Raw genomic sequence first — 14,249 nt, forward strand, 5'->3', positions numbered from 1 at the left:
TCCTTCTCAGGCCCCCACCCTGGATTCCATTCTTTTCTTTTTTAACCTCTCAGCTGAGAGCAGGCTGCCAGTTGTTCCCTCCTGGGAAAGAAGGAAGCCAATCTCTTGGGAAATGGGGAAAGTTGCAAATTATCCTGAAAATGATGCGTGCGTTTAAATGGCACCAGTATTGTTTGTTGATAATATTTGTAACATGGAAAGCAAATGAAGAATGCAGTTTATGGGGAGAAAAACAACTTAACAGCTCAGTACTTGCTGAAATGGTGGCAGTGAGAGAATATTGAATTTTCCTGTGACCTTCTGCTTCTCTTTTGGCTGATGTTGCCATATCCTTTGTCACCTCCCCATTCCAGTCTTCAGTGATAAAATACTTTCCAGCGCTGTAGCCTGGTTTCTGATTTTACTTCCAAAGTAGTATCCAGCAGCAGAGACGGCTCCAGGTTAAAGGGGTCCCCAGTCGAAGTGTCCTCTTGTGCCCCCACCCGCTTTTTGCTGATAGGCTCCTTCAGGCTTACAGCCCTCTAAATTTCCATTTCCCACAATGCCCTGGAATGTCCAACATAGTGTCACCTTGGTGCATTGGGGAAATTAAGATGGAGGCTGGCAAACCCAGTTGCCTCATGTGGAGGACAGGTGTTGATGCTGGCGGGCCCTATAAGGGCTCTGGGGTCCCAGCAACTGCCCTGGAGTACCAGGTGCTGATGCCAGACCTCCTGCCCAACGTTTTAAGCCAGTCACTCTTGCGGTGTGACAAGAACCAAAATTTCAGGCAGCCTGTGGGGGAAGGGGTTATCCTGAGGGGTGGCTTACCCTGCTTTGAGGCCATGGTGACCCTTTTCTCCCTGTCCCCTGAGGTGGGTTCTGCCTGAGGCAGCTCCAGGGCTGAGGGATGCCTTTGTGCTCCTCCCTGCTGGGCTCTATACTTAGCCAAGCCCCAGCCCCCGCTTATCAGCCCAGCCATGTCATCAGAGGGTATTTTTGGGGACAGCAGCTGCAGGCATTTGTAACGTCGAGTCGCTGCTCTCAGACGCCTGGTGAGCAGGGCAGCAGAGGAGGAGGCCAGGGACCCACAGTATGTGAGGGGCAGAGGGTAGGTGTGTGGGGAAGTGGTGCAGGATTGGCAGACTGGCAGCAGGGATGCCCAGTCTGAGGCGCCGTGGTACAGAAAGAGAGAGAAGAACGAAGGAGAGCAGCTGGCATGAGGATAGATGGATGGATGGGCAAGTGGAAATCGTCTGACTGGAGGAGGAGGAGCTGATCGATTGACAGAGTGGGGCAGTCGTAAAGTGGATGCACAAGGTGGCTTGAGGTTAGTGGATGCCGGAAGGAAGGCAGGCCGGTCCCCTCACAGCCCCTTACGAGGTAAGTGTCATGGTGGGGATAAAGGGGAAGGAGCTGGAGGGAGGCAAAGTTATGGTGGCGGCAGTGGTACTCTGGAGCTGCTGTGAGTGGTGATGGCTCCTCCAAGATCCTAGTTACTGAGGGATGAATCAGATGAGAAAGTATTGGGGCTGGCTTTGGGATACCAGCAGAAACCACAGCACCAAGAGCCTGGCTAACCTGAAGCCTGGAGATGGTGGTGGTGTGTGTACATGCTCAAGGTGATGATAATAACCCAGAGCCTTGCTTTGAAGCAAACCCTTTCTCTCCATCCTGTCCCTGCCACTGACTCTAGTACACAGCACACAGACATTCTCTTCTCATCCCCCAGCTCCTTCTGTGCGAAGAGGATGTTCACACAGAAAACCGGAGCCTTTTGAGTGAGAGCTGGAGGAAAAGGGAAGGCTCTCTGGAATGTTCTCCCTCCCTCCATGGGGTGTCAGCCTGTTATCAGTGAAACATTACACAGAACAGGATAGGGCAGGAATGCATATTGCGGGCCCTCTGGGGGCTGGCGTGGCGTTTGGGCACAGAAAGCAAGCTGTGAGGTGCCCAGTTCAAATCTCGCCTCAGACTCTATGCTCTTTCTGAGTGGTCCTTGAGAATCCACTATCCTCTTAGCCTCAGTTCCACCCCCTCCCCTCCCACACTGTGTGGATGATAATACTGACCTACTTTATAGTTGGTGGATGGCAAAAACACTAGAGATACGTTGGATGAAGGAATAATCAGTCTCATTTAACATGATCATCCCCATCTTCATGGACTGGTGGCATTGGAACTGTCTCATAGCCATCCTGGACCAGAGTGGGGAATCCTGGGTCTTCCCTCCCATGACTTGTGTGTCTTGGGGTCATGAAGGGGGGGCAGAGTAGAGTTGCATGTATACATGATGCTTCTTCCCAGATTTCTATGAATACCCACAAAATGAAGGCGCAATGTAGCCCTGTCTCTCCATTCATTCCCCTCTGATTGACACATATACATTATACGGTATGTGTGAGCTGTCTTGAGATGTCCAAAGAGAGAGCAGAATAAAAGTCTGATAGGACAGCACTTCATGGTGGGTGCAACTGCAGAAAGGAAAAAGGGTCACCTCTTCAGGAGGCGTAGAATTGCACACCGAGACCATGTGTCTGCCCCTGACCTTGGCCTGCTGCCAGCATGGAGCAGCTGCTGAGATTAGGGCAAGGGGAGAATTTGATGGACTCCGCCTGCCCAAAGAGCATTTGTTGATATCTTATTTTGTCCAGAGGACCTTCCCACAGGATCATAGGAGCCAGAAGGTAGTCCAGTACCCTGTCCTACTTACAGCAGAAACCTTCTGCTCATTAATTCCCTACAGGCTAACCTAAACCATACAGGCCTAGCACAGGGCACAAAAGGGCCAGCATCACTGAAGCAGGTTGGTACAAAATGGGATTATTGGGATTATCTGGTGGGATTGGCCTGGAGGCACAACCAAAGGAAGCCAGTGGTGGTGAGAGCAGCATGGGTGGGTTGAATGCCTCTGGCCTCCATCTGCCATGTGATAGCTTCACTGGCTGCTGAAGAAAGGTTGGATAGCAGTGTGATAAAAATATGGGTAGGATAAGTGATCGCATGGCCACTTGCCTGCTTGCCAAACTGAGTTCTGATCCACTTAAACATCACCATTGGGTTGAGTGAGCTGAATCGCAGGGAAGGTCTCCTTCCCCATCCTTCACCCCAGCTTCTCCAGCAATGGTTCTTTCTTCATCTCTGTAGGTCCCTGGCCTCAGCTGTATCCCGAGTGTGCCAACCATGGATGCCTTTGGGGGAGCTCCCCGATTTCTCACCTACCCCCGTACTTTTACAGTGCCGAGTGGCACCAATGCGGTCCTGAAATGGCAGGTAGCTGGTGAGCCACGTCCCAGCGTCGCCTGGGAGAAAGATGGCTCTGTGCTGGACCTGCCATCAGGGCGGATGTTGGTGGAGGCTGATGGGGATGCGTACAGCCTGCTGGTGTATCAGGCTGGTCCAGCGGACAGCGGGCGCTATGTGTGCAAAGCTAAGAACAGTGTGGGTGAAACCTACGCAGCTGCTACTCTCAAAGTGGAGGCAGCAGAGCTGAAACCCAAAGGAGAGCTTGACATTCAACCTCCGGTCTTCCTGAATAGGCCGGTCTCTGCACGCGTGACCAGGGGAGAGGATGTGACCTTTGCCTGCAGGGTCTCGGGGGAGCTTGAGTGGGAAAAGGATGGGTGGAAACTGTCAGACATCTTTGAGAGCAGCCATTACAAAGTGGGCAGAGAGACTGGTGACTGGCACTCTCTGCACATCTATAACACCCGTCTCCCAGATGCCGGTGTTTATGTATGCCGGGCACAGAACAGTTTTGGAGAAACCATGGCTGCAGCTGTGCTCCTGGTGGATTCTGTAGCATGTGTTCCCCACAGTGACGCGTTTACACCCCAGAACAGCCATTTCAAGAAGCAGCTGGAGGCACAAGATGAAAAGTGGAGGGGGCACCATCCTGGGCAAAAGGTGTCGTCAGAATCCAGGCAAAACGGAGAAGTGCTTCCTAGCCCACCCACGCCAAAGGCCTTTACCGTCAATGAAGGGAAGCACGCCAAGTTTCGCTGCTATGTAACCGGGAAGCCCAAGCCGGAGATCGTCTGGCAGAAGGATGGGATGGTCCTGTCCCCTGGAAGGAGACACTTGCTCTACGAGGACAGGGAGGGCTACTTTATCCTCAAGGTGCTATACTGCACAGCTCGGGATTGTGGCCTCTATGTATGCACAGCCTGCAACACTGCTGGCCAGACACTCAGCGCTGTGAGCCTCCATGTCAAAGGTGCGTACACTGTGGGGAGGGGGGACAGAGGGGTGGGTGTCTGAATCCAGGAGTCAGAACAAGAAGGGCGCTTGGCATGTGGGAGGGCAAAGCCTGAACAATTATGGGCGCCTCTAAGGGACAGAAGAAGGAGTTGATCTAGTTGAAAACAGGGGAGCCTGTTTTCAACAGGATTAAAGTATTAGAGGTAGGACAACCCCTTGAGGTTGTAGAAAAGCAGAGACAGGGTGGAGTGGTGGGTGTTACAGCATAAATTCTGAGTTTTGAGTTAAAAGTAAACCCTTCCTCTTACACACCTTTCAACATTTCTCTGATGAAAATAGAGATGTCCTATTCTATTATTATTATTATTATTCCCCGCCTACTTGACTGGTTTGCCGCTATCACTCTGAGGAGCTTCCAACATATATAAAAGCATAATAAAACATAAAACATTAAAAAAAAACACCCTTCAACATTTCTCTGATGAAAATAGAGATGTCCTATTCTATTATTATTATTATTATTATTATTCCCCACCTATCTGACTGGTTTGCCCCTGTCACTCTGAGGAGCTTCCAACATACATAAAAGCATAATAAAACATAAAACATTAAAAAAAACCCTTCCCTATACAGGGCTGCCTATGGGGATAGCATATATCCATACCCTCCTACATTTCTTTGATGAAAATAGGGGCATCCTAAAGAAAAGTGGGACATTCTGGGATCAAATTAGAAACTGGGACGGCTTCTGTAAATCTGGGAATGTCTCTGGAAAACAGGGACACTTGGAGGGCCCGGTCTTAGATTATGGAACCCATTATGCCTGCATGACCTCTGATCCACCCTTGCCCTAATGAGAATGATGAACCAAGCAGCCAATTGCTCCAGGCTGGGAGAGTACAGACAGCTTATTATGTAAAATAAGAACCGTGATGCAATAAAGAAGTACAAGCTCCAGAGTTGGCAGTTCACTTGCCAGAGGGGGGACAGGCCTGGAGCCAAAGCGGTCTCATGTGGAACTCCTATGGCCTTCTCTTTTGGGCCTGAGAGACAGTAGCAGACTCAAAGGCCACTGTAAGCGTGGTGGGTACTGCTCCCTGCTTGTTGTCTGCTTTTATGCTGAGGTGTCTGGGTGACCCTTCTGGGACATTCCTGGAAGCCTTGCCAGGAATGGGGAGTGTATGCCACTCGCCACTGACAGTGCCTATGAAGTGCTGAGTAGTTTGGGTAGTAGCCAGAGAGACCAGGTCAAATGCCAAGTGCAGGGCTGAACATGAAATATTTCCCATCCGGAAGGAGGAGACATGGCATGTGAGATAGCGGTCCTAGAACATAACTTGGCAGGATATTCTTCCATCTTGCAAGAAGAACTATAGCCCTTTTTACACATACGATGAATGTGTGCAGAAATTACTCAAGTAATCAAGAGGTGTGTGTAGGTGGGGCAGGGGGGTACAGCTCACTTGAACTGTAGCCTTTTTAGCAACAACTGCACATTGACAAATCTTCGGAGTTATGTGCCTACAAGCTATAAGCCCATGGGATTTCTCTCCAGAATTACTGATCAACACATAGAAGTTGAGTGTGTGTGAAGGCAATGGGCACAATCCCCTCTTTTACCCATGGATTCTACTCAATTTTTTGAGTGAAGGAGGCTCTTGGTGGCTCAGAGAACTGAAGGAGATTTTGTTTGCTGGCTAGCAGGATAGTGAGGCCTAGTTACACAACGGCAGATGAGGTGGAAATACTCCTGGATTGTAGGTGGGGATTGCAGGACTGAGTCCTCCTCTACTGCACATACAACCCAAGATGTCAAGCTGAAAAATTAATGTCCAGCTTGCTACTAAATCCATTTAAAAAGTAAAAATGGATGAGCATTCGGTGCCAGATTACCAAGTAGGCACTGGCCTATGGGCCCTATGCCTTTTAGGGGCCCCGTGAAAACAGATCAAAATAATATTGATTTGATTTTGAAAGGAAATTACAAAAACGTATTAGGACACAATTTGTGGGCCCCCCACCCCCCCCGTTCAACTGCCTAGGCCCTAGAGGCCTCCACAGGGTTTAATCCAGTGCTATGAGCATTTAGTCATGTGATCTTCCACCTGCGGTTTGATGTGGTTTTTACTGTTTTGTCCTGCTGTTGAACTAGACCTCTGCCTCAGAAAGGATGTTGAGGGGAAAGGTCTGCCAGTGCCAGGGTCAACAACAGCCCGCTCTTTGTCAGACCTGGAAATTGGGCTATGTTTGGCCTTGGGCTGCCCATACTTCTTGGTGCTGCCGCAGCAGAAGTAAGAATTCCTTGTAGAAGCTGCTGGCCACCCCTGGACATTTGTGGACTGGTACTAATGCATGTCATATTGGCTAAAATGAGGGCAAAGTGTGACAAGGGGGAGAAAGGAGGGTGTGCTTAAAAAAAAAAGTTTTTCGAAGTGTGACAGCATTTATGGACGGGCCCATTCTTTGATGGCTTGAAGCCCTTAATTTTGAAGAGGGTTCCAAGGAGATCAAGGGAGATGATGATAAAGGCTCTGCTGAGTTGTGCACTTTTGTTTAGCCTGGAGAGCAGAATCTGGGAGGTGGATGCATGATAACAGGCTTCAGTTATACGTCAAAGGCTGTCCTTAATAAGAAATGAACCAACTGTTCTCTGAACCTACTGAGGGTCAGGCAAGATGAGAAATGGGCTTTACAAGGCGGGGGGTGGGAGCAGGGGTGAGAGATTGAATACCAGGAAGGTTTTTCTGTCCATAAGAATAGCCACGCAATGGAACATGTTACCCAGAGAGTTTGAAGTGCCTGCATTCTTGTTGTTGTTTTTTGTTTTTAAATAGTTGAAACATCTGTCAGGACGGGAGCCTGAGTGGATAAAGGATGGAAAGAAAAAATCCCCTCAGAAGAAGCAGAGAAAGAGAGATGGCTAGTTGTACAGAGGAACTGAGTGGGCCAACTGTGGCCCATTAATAATAAGTTGAATAAGTTATTGTGGCATGCTGGTAAACAGAAGGGAAACATAATACAGATTGTTTAAAGCCTAGATTAAGCAAATAGTAGATGAGGCAGTACAACTGTTCCCTGACTGTACCCCTTCAGATTGAATTAAATGTTTATTTTATCACCATCATTATTATTATTATTTAAAATTGCATACTGCTATATCATTAAAAAAAATCAAAGCAGTTTACAGCAATAAAACCATAAAACCATACAATAAAACCATAAAAACTATATAAAGCACTCTTTGCTCATAGAAAATGGGACATGATAGAAAAGTGTTACAGCCTGCCATTTCCCCTGAAATGCTAGCTTTCTTTGGGTGTGGGAGGGGTGGGGGTTTGCCCAACTGAAGTGGCTCAATCAGGATTAGTTTTACCACCTCACTGCTTGTGTTGACCTGGACCAACCGGAACATTATTTCTAGGGGGAATTCCCTTTAAAACATGACACACATTTTAAATGATTATTTGTTGTTATCTGTCTTAATGTCTTCTCATCCAGGGCTTAATCTTTGCTAGGCCTCAGTCCTGACATCTATTCTCAGTTCTGAGATCTTTGGATGAAGGGCGATATACAAATTTAATAAATAATAAGAATAAGAATATAGGGTGCTGCCTTATACAGAGACAGGCCATTAGTTCAGAACAGTCTGCCCTAACTAGAACCAGTTACCCAGGATTTCAAACAGGGGCTGGGCTTTATTTCAGCTGGAACTTGCCGGAACTCAGTTCCAACACCTCCCAGGTGGGGCCTTTGCCATTATAGGAAAACAAGAGAGGCGTTCATGGTGAGTTCTGGCACCTTTTTTATTAAAAAAAAGAGCACTGGACAGGGGTATCTCCATGGAGATTCTGGGTGATTGAGTCGGAGGCCTTCTGGATGCAAGGCACATACTTTTCCACTGAGCTATGAACAGGGGTGGACTTTGGTAATATGGTGCCCTGAGCAATGACAAATTTTGGCACCCTCCCAAATAATTCATCTTTTCACAATAATTCCTTTTGCAATAGTTACTTTTTAAATAGATATTCTCAATATTATTATTATTATTATTATTATTATTATTATTATTTTGCGCCTCCTCAGCTTGGCGCCCTGTGCAAGGGAACCACCCACACCGCCCTTAATCCAGTGCTGCTATGAGAAAAGATGAAACTTCTTACCAGTTGGGTGCAAAGTATATTAATCTTATCACTAGTAACCTTATAGAAACCCCATGCATTGGAGATTAAGGGGAAGGACTTCCAGACAAAAGGATATTATTTCCAGACTGACTTGAGCCTGGCGTCTTTTTGTCCTGAAATTAATCACTGAGCTCAGCTGTGCCATCAAAGCAACCCCTGCCTGTTCTTCCCAGAGCAATTTGCCCTTGCTGTTTCCCACATTTCCATCTCTGTGTTGCATTCCCTTGGGCTGCTGTGTGGGTGGCAGGTGTCCCTTTGCACTGGGACCCGGATAGCTGACAGCAAAGAGATTCAGTGTGATAGATACCACATGCCACCCACTTAGCACTCTGCCACTTCTCAGAATAACCCTTGGTAGGAGAACCTGGTTGCCCTCGCGCCAATTCTACATTCCAATTCTGCTTCCCAATTCTGCAGGCAAAGGAAGGGCAGGTACTAGCTGAATATTCCTCAGTACCTTTCCTCAGGGCCCCACAGCAGCTTTACAAACAATTGAGTTAAACCTTTCATGTTTATCTAGTCCCTTTTTCAGTTTGATGGCAAAACATTCCAGAAAGAATGTGGGCAGGAGATAACCATTAGTGCTTGTTAAAACAATTATGTTTAAACCCTCACATTCATATTCCCTTTCAAGGTTTGATGACAAAATATTCTAGAAAGAACATAGGCCGGGGAGATTACTATCATGTTTGTTAAAACTGCCTTGTGCATTTGTAAATGTTGAGATTCAGTATTCATTAACGCCTCTGTTCATCTTACTGATTATTCCATGTGGCAAAGCCCCAAAGAGATTAACTAGTTACGGACACTTTCTCATGATGGATTGGGGGGGGGGTCAGTGGGTATCACAACACCAAGAAAATGTGACGTGGTGCTCAGCTCTTTGGTCTTCCCAAGCTCTAGAAAGAAGAACCAGATAGGAGTTTCTGGGCTGCAAATGTGCTTGATGGTTGAAGTAGGAGCCCAGCCAAATGGAGAGGAGAAAATATTAGTTGTGTTGGTTGTGAAACAAAACACAAGGAAGCCAGAGGGCTGAGGCAGGAGGGCTGTGGCAACAACAAAGGAATGGACCTTTGTCAGGGAGAAGCTTGATATTTTCTGGATCCCAGCACCCTGACTCTTTTCCTCAGCTCTGGAACCCTGAAGATTTCAGTTGTCTCTGTGGAGATGGTCCTTTTCTTATGTTCAGGTTTCCACATACATTCAGGTCCGTCTTTATCTCTTTCTCACAGAACCCCGACTGCGGTTCCAGGCACCGTTGGTGGATGTGGAAGTGCTGGAGCGCCAGGATGCAGTCTTAGAGTGCCAAGTACCTCTGGAGACCATCCCTACAGCGTGGTATCTTGAAGACAAGCGCCTGCAGCCCAGCCCCAAGTACCTGATGGAGGAACAGGGCCTGTTGCGGCGGCTGACAGTGCGGGATGCCCGGGCTGATGACGATGGCATTTATCTGTGTGAGATGGAGGGCAAGGGCCGCAGCGTTGGGGAGCTGTCAGTGCAAGGTGAGGAGAGTTTTGGAGTCATGTGTGGCTATGATAGAGGCTCTTCTTTCTGTGCTAACTGTCCAAACTCTTTCTTCAGGTCTGATTGTGAAGCGGTTGCCGCGGAAGCTGGATGTGATGGAAGGGGAGAATGCCGCCTTCTACGTGGAGACGCGGGAACCTGTGGAGGCACCGAGTTGGGGCCGTAATGGTCAGGAACTGGTGGAGGCACCCCATACCCTCATTAGAAGCTTTGGCAAAACCCATCTTCTGGTCCTGGTGCACGTAACACGGCACGATGCTGGGGTCATCACTTTCACGGCGGGCGAGTCGCAGACCTCCGCACAGCTCCGTGTCAAATGTGAGTGGAGAGGAGAGATGGGGCTAGTTGCAGCAGGAGAAGGAGCATTCAGCTAGCCACAAAACCCATTACATTTGGCCGTTGACACAAACTCCAATCATTAGTTTCCTCACTAAAGGAAAAGTTTATTATTTCCTGTCTTTCATCCTGGACTGGATTGGAATTGATATCCCACAGAAAATAGGTTTGACATATCCCACTCTAGAGTCAAACCAGATTCACCCATAATGAATAATAAAATTATAGAATTATAGAGCTGAAAGTGACCCTGAGGACCATCTAGTCCAACCCCCTGCAATGCAGGAATATGCTGTAGTGTTCTAGTTGGTAGGCCAGGCCTGGATCCAGCCTGATTGAGACTGCCCTGAATGACATGGAGTCGGGTCATGACTGAATTGTCACAGAAATTTAAACCAATATTCTAATAATGACTAACACATTTCAACCCCTCTTTTGACCTCAGGTTCTGGTTTTGTGCTGTTTTTTATCCATTCTCCTATGAGAACCCTTCAAAGGTCACACTCTGCCTTTCAGAGGGTGTCACCAGACTGCCAATATTTTGCAGGAGGGATGCAAGCACATATCGTGAAATTTAGGTTTGTGCAGTTAAAGTAGGTTAAAGTGCTATGTCACCAGAGTGCAACGAACCCGCTTTTTTAAAAAATGTACTTTTTGTGTTAGGAAAGTGGCAGTAAATTGCATTGAAGCAGGTGGAATGAATGAATGATTAATGGAAAGTTGTGTAGTAAACACCCTGCAAGCAAATCAGGATGAATAGGAGGATCAATGATCATTGTTGTATAACCACCCTGCCAACATTTTAGAATGAATGTTAAATAAAGACCAGATATGATCTAACCTCCATGTAAGCTTTGTGCAAGCAAATCAGGATGAATGCTCAATAAATAAGTTGTCTAGAGGAGCCCTGAGCATCTCTATGCCAGAATGAGGATCAAATTGCTGTAGAATCACAAGAGAAAGAAATTGCAGCTAAGCTACAAACTAGCTACTTGTGAGACTTTACAGCTGAAATCTATGAATAACCCTTGATAAAGAGTTATTGTACTTGAAACGTCTCAGGAACAAAATTAATCATACATAGAAGGCTTTGCTGACAGCAGCTGTTTTTGTTTTCTGTTTTTCCTGCTGTCCAACAATCTAAGCTGCTCCCTGCTCCCTGCTGTATGCCCCAATTGTGTTTTTTTTTGCCTTGATGGTTTGTTTTGCTAACAGTTTCAGAGGTTGCAATTGATCATGCAAAAGTAGTTGGAATGGGCAAGGGCTGCTTAATATTTTATCTAGGTGTTTGTTCCTCTCCCATTCCCTCAAGCTTCATTCCCATGCTCTGGAATGGGGGAGGGAGGACAAGGGTTAAATAAGCCACCCTATCTCTCTTCCACTCTTGATTGCAGCCTCAGAACGGCTTTTCTGTTTAAAACAGAAAAAAACTAACAAAATCATACTTTGTGGAAAGGACACACAGCTTTGTTTAATGTATATTTTGGCCCTAGGTCTATCAAGCAGATAGGCAGATTGAGGATTTTCTTCCCTCCCAAGACACCACTTTTTGGGTTTTAAGAGTGTAAACTGAATTTGTGTAAACATACATGCTGTTGGCAACATCACATTGAAGTGTCTATTCTGCCATGTGCACGTGTGATGAAGAGCTGTAGAAGACTATTGCTATTTGATGCACGCACATTGCCACGAACCAGTTATGGCCTAGATAGGGGCTAGAACTGAAACTCAATCCTAACAAGATGGAGGTTAAGTAATTTGTCTAAGAGGCTTCATGGTATTCAGTTTGTACTGAATGGGCTTGTGACCCCTCTAAACTTAAGGATCAAGTTTGTAGTTTTGGCGAACTCACAAGCTTTGTTACTGGAGAACCATGTACCCGTCTCCTCTCCCTTCCCCTCTTCTTCCTCCAGGCCCTCCCTAACTCTGTTCTAGGGGTTCCCCCAACAACCTGGAGCAGATTCAGGGAGAGTGCAGGAGGAAGAGGGGGTCCTATTGCACTAACAGGATGCGCTGGTTGTATAATGTCATCTGACAGGAGTGCCTTGCATCATTTTAAGCTTGTGCACTAACTGTGGCCTTAGATAGATAGATAGATAGATAGATAGATAGATAGACACACAGACAGATGCTGATCAGTTATCTATTATCTATTATCTATTATCTATTATCCATTAATAAGATGGAAAATTGATAGAAGTGAATTATTTTCTCTAGGTGCCAAGAGGATCCCACCAAGTGCACCTGTGGCAGCAAGGATGTGCATGTCACGCAACAATGCTGCCCTCCTAACTTGGTGCCCACCACCTGATGTTCACCGCAGCCCACCAAGTAGTTACATTCTTGAGAGGCAGGCAGTAGGAGAAGCTGAGTGGGTGCCTTGCCTCACCACTGATGTTGCCAGCATGGTTGAAGTTCCAGGCGATGGTGTGCCTCAGGAGGCTGACTACTGTTTCCGTGTGTGTTCTGCCAATCAGTATGGATGTAGTGGCCATGTGGAATTCCCAGGCACTGTGCACCTTGGTAAGCCTCTCTGCCCCCTAATAGTGACTGGACACTGTCCCTTACTCAAGCATGGACATTGCAAGGATCTATGACCTTTTATTATTGAACCACAGGGCACTCTCTTCTTCCACTGCCCTTTGCCGTTGGCCTCTGCAGTTGTGGAAACACTATAAGTGTTGCCACTTCCTTGCTTTCCTGGGCCATGATGATCCACCTGCCTGCTAGACTACCCTTACCATTTAAAGGGAAGGACCACTACTCTGTCCAGCTACCTTCTGCTTATATTTGCTCAGCAGGGCACCTAAATTAGCTAGGCTATTTCTTACTAACTAACCAGTATCTTTAGTAGAAACAAAATAAAAAAAATTCCTTCCAGGAGCACCTTGACCAACTAAGTTTGTTATTAGTATGAGCTTGCTGCAGTCAGCTTTGGAAGCTTGTGGTTTTCTTTCTTTTTGGGGGTGGGTGGGTGGGAATGCTCATTTCCATTTTTTTTTGTCTGAGACCTCCCTATTCCTTTTTATTTTAAAGCTCAGTGTATGTGCTGTGATTACTATCTCCACCTTAGGCAATTCACAATATACTGTGTGGCGATCTTGTGACAGTATCTCCTTCAAACCAGGCCTGCTTCCAGCATGTGGCATATCCGTGGAAGTAGATGCCTTTTGTCTGGTACTGGGGCCTCTTAAACAAAATGGCTAGGTTGTGCTCAGGTGAGGAGCAAACTGCAGTAGCGGAATCTGGCAATACAAGCCACCCACTGAAGCATCACCACAGATGTGACAAACCACCCACCATGAGAAATGTGCTAACAAGCTTTCACAACAGTGATATATAATGGATTGTTTTCACTTATTGGATTTTTCACAGTGTGCAGAAATCTAAATTAGACATATAAAAAATACAAGCTATCGTTTTGATGATGGTGACGTCATATAGATGCTGCCCCTGCAAAAAACCCACCTTCAGATGTGAGCAGCACCAATTCCACAATAACTATCCATCTGGAAGTACCCTCAGACAGTTGAATGCCTCCTATTCATTTTCTTCCACAATCTGAACTCCTTTCTTCCCATTTGTGTGTGTCAGTTGAGTGTGTGTATACATGCATGCCTCACCCATTTTGAGCTGACTTCCTTCATCTCTGTCCGCCTTTGTAGTGCCCAGGGCTCGTATACAAAAAGGACTGCAAGATGTGAAGGTTCATGCTGGAGAGGATGCTACTTTTTCAGTGCAGCTTTCAGCCTCTCAGAGCGGTTGCTGGTCCTTCAATGGGAAAAGGCTGGAAGAGGAGGAGGGGGAAGAAGGACAGCAGTACCAAATCACACACAGCGGGTTGGACCATGCTTTGCGGATCAAAGGAGTGCAGCTAGCAGCCAATGGGTCTGAGGTGCAATTTGAGGCTAATGGTGTGAAGGAATGTGCTGCATTATGTGTACAAGGTGAGCCTTTGGTTGGATCTAGGTAGCGGACTAGGAATTGGTCGACTGTACCTAAAATGATTACATACAAGCAACCATCCCA

The 14,249-nt window shown here is 46.8% G+C and overlaps 1 protein-coding gene across 7 annotated transcripts in view; it reads left to right on the forward strand.

Annotated features, from left to right (window-relative positions):
* Window positions 1–1,000: 1,000 nt before the first annotated feature.
* Window positions 1,001–14,249, forward strand: part of OBSL1 (obscurin like cytoskeletal adaptor 1) — a 63,830-nt gene continuing 50,581 nt past the window's right edge. For 2 of the 7 annotated variants that reach the window (XM_081000969.1, XM_081000967.1), the window contains exons 1-6: window positions 1,004–1,362; window positions 3,127–4,195; window positions 9,593–9,862; window positions 9,942–10,202; window positions 12,438–12,743; window positions 13,886–14,167. In XM_081000969.1, coding sequence (XP_080857095.1) covers window positions 1,318–1,362; window positions 3,127–4,195; window positions 9,593–9,862; window positions 9,942–10,202; window positions 12,438–12,743; window positions 13,886–14,167 — 2,233 coding nt within the window. In that variant the 5' untranslated portion in view covers window positions 1,004–1,317. Of the gene's footprint in view, window positions 1,363–3,126; window positions 4,196–6,321; window positions 6,522–8,310; window positions 8,342–9,592; window positions 9,863–9,941; window positions 10,203–12,437; window positions 12,744–13,885; window positions 14,168–14,249 lie in introns of those variants that run through there. The other 5 variants (XM_081000968.1, XM_081000965.1, XM_081000966.1 and 2 more) reach the window with 5 other exon arrangements.

This window comes from Podarcis pityusensis (genome assembly GCF_964106645.2).
Source record: "Podarcis pityusensis genome assembly, chromosome: 1".
NCBI lineage: Eukaryota > Metazoa > Chordata > Lepidosauria > Squamata > Lacertidae > Podarcis > Podarcis pityusensis.